The sequence below is a fragment of the Muntiacus reevesi genome, chromosome 1 (genome assembly GCF_963930625.1).
Source record: "Muntiacus reevesi chromosome 1, mMunRee1.1, whole genome shotgun sequence".
NCBI classification, from domain to species: Eukaryota; Metazoa; Chordata; class Mammalia; order Artiodactyla; family Cervidae; genus Muntiacus; species Muntiacus reevesi.
Window position 1 is genome coordinate 73,259,151 of NC_089249.1, and position 4,976 is coordinate 73,264,126.

At 42.6% G+C, this 4,976-nt stretch overlaps 1 protein-coding gene across 1 annotated transcript; it reads right to left on the reverse strand.

Annotated features, from left to right (window-relative positions):
• Nucleotides 1-1,095: 1,095 nt before the first annotated feature.
• On the reverse strand, nucleotides 1,096-2,031 carry LOC136161085 (olfactory receptor 10J4). Its single transcript, XM_065925588.1, has one exon. It carries the CDS (start codon nucleotides 2,029-2,031, stop codon nucleotides 1,096-1,098), a length of 936 nt encoding a protein of 311 aa, XP_065781660.1.
• Between the last annotated feature and the right edge of the window lie 2,945 nt (nucleotides 2,032-4,976).

Consider the following 4,976-nt stretch of genomic DNA (forward strand, 5'->3'; position numbering starts at 1 on the left):
GCTGGTTTACAATCCTTATGCCAAGGGTAACAAAAGCAATGTCTAACATTATAGCGCAGCACCTAAATATGCTGTATCTTATCTAATTTCTATCAAGTATGGTACACCCATCTATCAGTCTTGGAAAATCCACCCATCAATTCCTTCACTTTAATCTTTTCCTTCTTGTTTCACTATCTTCCTGATTTCCCAGATGCTTCCCAGATTAGGGACCTGGAGCCCTCATACTATCTCTTATTTAATTAGCTCCCTCACTACTACACTTATATCAAACATTTAAAATTTTAATGTTATTTTTTTTTCTTTCTTTTTTTAAATTTATTTTTCAGTGGGTTTTGTCATACATTGATATGAATCAGCCATAGAGTTACACGTATTCCCCATCCCAGTCCCGCATCCCACCTCCCTCTCCACCCTATTCCTCTGGGTCTTCCCAGCCCACCAGGCCCGAGCACTTGACTCATGCATCCCACCTGGGCTGGTGATCTGTTTCACCACAGATAATATACATGCTGTTCTTTCGAAACATCCCACCCTCACCTTCTCCCACAGAGTTCAAAAGTCTGTTCTGTACTTCTGCGTCTCTTCTTCTGCCCTGCATATAGGGCCATTGTTACCATCTTTCTAAATTCCGTATATATGTGTTAGTATACTGTAATGTTCTTTATCTTTCTGGCTTACTTCACTCTGTATAATGGGCTCCAGTTTCATCCATCTCATTAGAACTGATTCAAATGAATTCTTTTTAAGGGCTGAGTAATATTCCATGGTGTATATGTACCACAGCTTCCTTATCTATTCATCTGCTGATGGGCATCTAGGTTGCTTCCATGTCCTGGCTATTATAAACAGTGCTGCGATGAACATTGGGGTGCACGTGTCTCTTTCAGATCTGGGTTCCTCAGTGTGTATGCCCAGAAGTGGAATTGCTGGGTCATATGGTAGTTATATTTCCAGTTTTTTAAGAAATCTCCACACTGTTTTCCATAGTGGCTGTACTAGTTTGCATTCCCACCAACAGTGTAAGAGGGTTCCCTTTTCTCCACACCCTCTCCAGCATTTATTGCTTGTTATGTTATTGAGAATGACTAGCACCTAAGAAAAGGACTTTCTGCCCAAAGCTCTGAGCAAGGCATCCTTGACCTCTTTGTTCCTGAGGCTGTATACAACAGGGTTTAGGAGTGGGGTAATGACAGTGTAGGTTACAGAGATCAGTCTGTCCTTCAGGGAGTTTTGTGATTTGGGTTTTAGGTAGATGAAGGAGGTACAGCCATAGTGGACAATGACTACTGTGAGATGTGAGGCACACGTGGCAAAAGCCTTTTTCCGACCCTCAGCAGATGCCATCTTGAGGATGGTGCTGACAATCAGGATATAAGAGATAAAGATCAAGACCATGGGCAGAACAAGGACGCACAGACTGATGAGCAAAGTGACCAATTCTTTGATGGTGATGTCAGCACACGCAAGCTTCATTAGGGGCCGGATATCACAAAAGAAGTAGGAGATGACATTGGCACCACAGAAAGGCATGCTGAACACAGAGGATACTTGAATGATGGCTGTGCTTAAGCCAATGCTCCACGATCCCCCTGCCAGTTGTATACAAGTCTTCTTGCCCATGATGATTGAATATCGTAGGGGGTTGCAGATGGCCACGTAGCGGTCATACCCCATGGCCGTGAGCAGGAAGCAGTTGTTGACACCAAAAGTGAGATAGAAGAAGAGCTGAGTGGCACAGTCTGGAATAGAGATAGCATGTTGGGGGCTGAGGAGACTGGACAGCATTCGGGGGATGATGACCACTGTGTAACAGGTCTCAGAAATGGACAGCACACTCAGGAAGAAGTACATCGGTGTGTGAAGCTGATGGTTGAGGCAGATGACTGTCAAGATGATAGCATTGCTGGCAAGGGTCAACAGGTACAAGACCAAAAACACCACAAAGAGGATGAGTCTGGGCTGCCACCCAAAAATGGAAAAGCCTTCAAAGATAAACTCTTCTACAGCTGTGAAATTAGGTCTTGGCATTGAGAATCTGGGTCTGAAAGAGATGAAGTGAAATGGTTGAATATCCAGGCTGGAAACAGTATATTGGTCCAGGGCCATCATCAACCATGAGCAGGGATTCACAGTGGGGGTAGCTCTGGGTTACAGAAGTTCTCAGCATTTGGACACTGGCCAAGTGTGCAAAAACCTCTTAGGATGCTTAGGGGTCTGACATTGGAGGCAGATAGAGTAGGGATCAGAAGAGAGTAGATATGTAAGGGGAGTAGCAAAAACACCTAAAAAGCTTGGCTAGAAGTTGAAAGGTGGAGAGGTAGGTAGATGGGCCAGAAAAATAGATTGAATGATAGACCAGAGTAGACACAGCCCTGGAACTCCATCCTGAGTCATCTGTTTAGACTAGCAATGGCCCAACACATGTTAGAGACATGCATAAAGAGAGAATCCAAGCCAGGGACAGAAATCTACTTAAGTCACACTTCTGAGGGGTAAGAGGTCAGCTCCAGCTCTGGTCAGAAGGGCTTGGCAAATAAAGATACATAATACTACTTGCTTTCATGGTTCAAATTAAATTCAAAATAGTTAATGTGTACAAGATTTCCCTTGTAGCTAAGCCAATAAAGAATCTTCCCAGGTTCAATCCCTGGGTGGGGAAGATCCTCTGGAGAAGGAAATAGCAACCCATTCCAGTATTCTTGCTTGGAGGATCCCATGGACAGAGGAGCCTGGCAGGCTATAGTTCACAGAGTCGCAAGAATCAGACATGACTTAGCGTCTAAACCACCATAGCTAATGTCTGGAATAAAGCCATGAGAAGAGAGACTACTTTTTCTTTTTCAAATTAATTATTGCTTTTTTAATTTGAGATTCTAGTGTGTGGACCCAGGATATTCTGTGATCCAGAGCTAATTCTTTTCTTTTCAGCCCTGCTTTCTTCTTATGTTCTCCAAATACCATTTGTTCTAATACCCAAGTCTCTTTTCTTTGTGGAATGTATCTGTAGTTTCTGCTTCCATTGTCTAGTCTGTAAACACAATAAAGAGACTGAAATTTATTAAGAGTTTGAAGTACCAGTAACTGTAAACAGATGAAAACAACAAAGTATTAAACTTTATAGAAATCTCCGGCTTTAACCCCAGTGTAAGTCAAGGGATGCTTAATTTTTTGTGTGCTCATTTCATTTGTCTCTATTGGCTCATCTATAAAATTGAGAGGATAATATCTACTCATAGTGTTACTATGGAGATTACATGAATTACTATATGTAAATAGCCAAGCACATTTCTTGATATATAATAGGCAAACAATACATTACATTTCTGTTTCCCTCTCTTCATCTGTTCACCCCAACCCCACTCTGCCTGATTCTGGGTTCTACTTGTCTGTGAGACCCACCCAAACACACATGTATTTATTCTCCCTCTGTTCCTCCCTCCCCCATTTCCCTCTCTCTCATTCTCTCTTGCTCTCTCACTCTTTTTCTCTTATGTTTGGGGATGATTTTTGTCATGAATTTCTAAAATCTCTATTGATTGAAAAGTCCAGTCCTCAATTTCCCTTCCTTTCCAACTCTAGATTCTCAAATGAGGTTGGGCATAGGGCTGGTCTATTTTCAGACATCTTTATGAACAAAGGCCAGCTCCCCTTACTTCACATGTGACCTTACAAACATTTCCTCATCTCTTTAGGCTTCAGTTTATTCACCTGTAAGATGAACACAGTACTAATAACTATCTCAGAGGACTGATAGAGGATTACATGGGAAGATGCCCATAAGGCATTTAGCAGAGGGCCCAATGTAGATCATGCCATCAATAAATGGTAGCTGTTGGAAAAGGTGAGCACAGATTTCAAAATATGAGTCATGCAGGTTGTTATGCTATCTTCCCTTCTCCTCCCACAAGCCTGACTTCACGAAGATGGTTGGTCCCCATCTAGCTAATACTTGTGGTGCAGCTTGCAGATTTGAGGATGGTTTTCCGTCTTTTGGAGATGTGAGGATAAGGAGATAGTGGGGGAGGAAACACAATATTCAAGGAGGGGAGAGAATCTCAAGGATCAGAGGAGGATCTGCATTGGGTTGGAATGGAAAAGCCACTCCCAACGCAGCAATACTACAGGCGTGCCTGTGTCCAGGACCTCTGCCTTGAACTCCTTTTCTCGTGAATTCAATATTTCAGACAGACAGACAGAGAGCCATTCACTGACTCTCCCTTCCTGGCCTCTGTATGATATCTGGGGCAGGACTAGTTGGGGACTTCTGTGTTCAGGGAATACACTTTTTCTAGAATAGAGGGGGATAATCAGATTCACTCAACCAGAATCAGATGTTCCATTTTTATTCTTCAGTCCCTACAGGCCAGGAATGTGAAAGAGGGTTGAGGGGAGAACATGGGACTGGATGCCCCCAGTTACCATGCTTCATTCATATATGTTGAGCTAAATTCATCAGCTAAGTTCTTTGAAACTTCTGAGATTTTTACACAATGAATGCCCAAATAACACTTCCTGCATGACTTTTTAGTATTTATAATGGTCTTTATTTCCCAAGTTTTGTGACACAGCTGTACATTCATTTTTCCACTAGATAATATTCCTAGGAAAGAAAATAAGAAGATAATAGTCCATGAGGCAAGGGTCATAAAGCTACATCTAGCCAGACAAGAACCATGCTTCACTGAATCATGGAATGGGACTTACATCTCACAGGCAGGGCTGAAGCATTGTCTTCTAGGAGAGCAAGACTTGTGAGTATAGAACAAGGACTGGCAGGACTCCCGCTGTGTGTGGCAGACAAGGTTCCCAAAGAATCTTCTTAAAGGGGAGACTAAAAGAAAAATGCAGAGTCCACCAGGGTCAGATTATTAAGTCCTTACTCTGATTGGTCAGATCTGGGAGTAACAAATGGAGAGTGGTATCAGCTCTCCTGTGCCTCCTCATAGCCCTGTTTCTTTTATCTGGATTGCAGT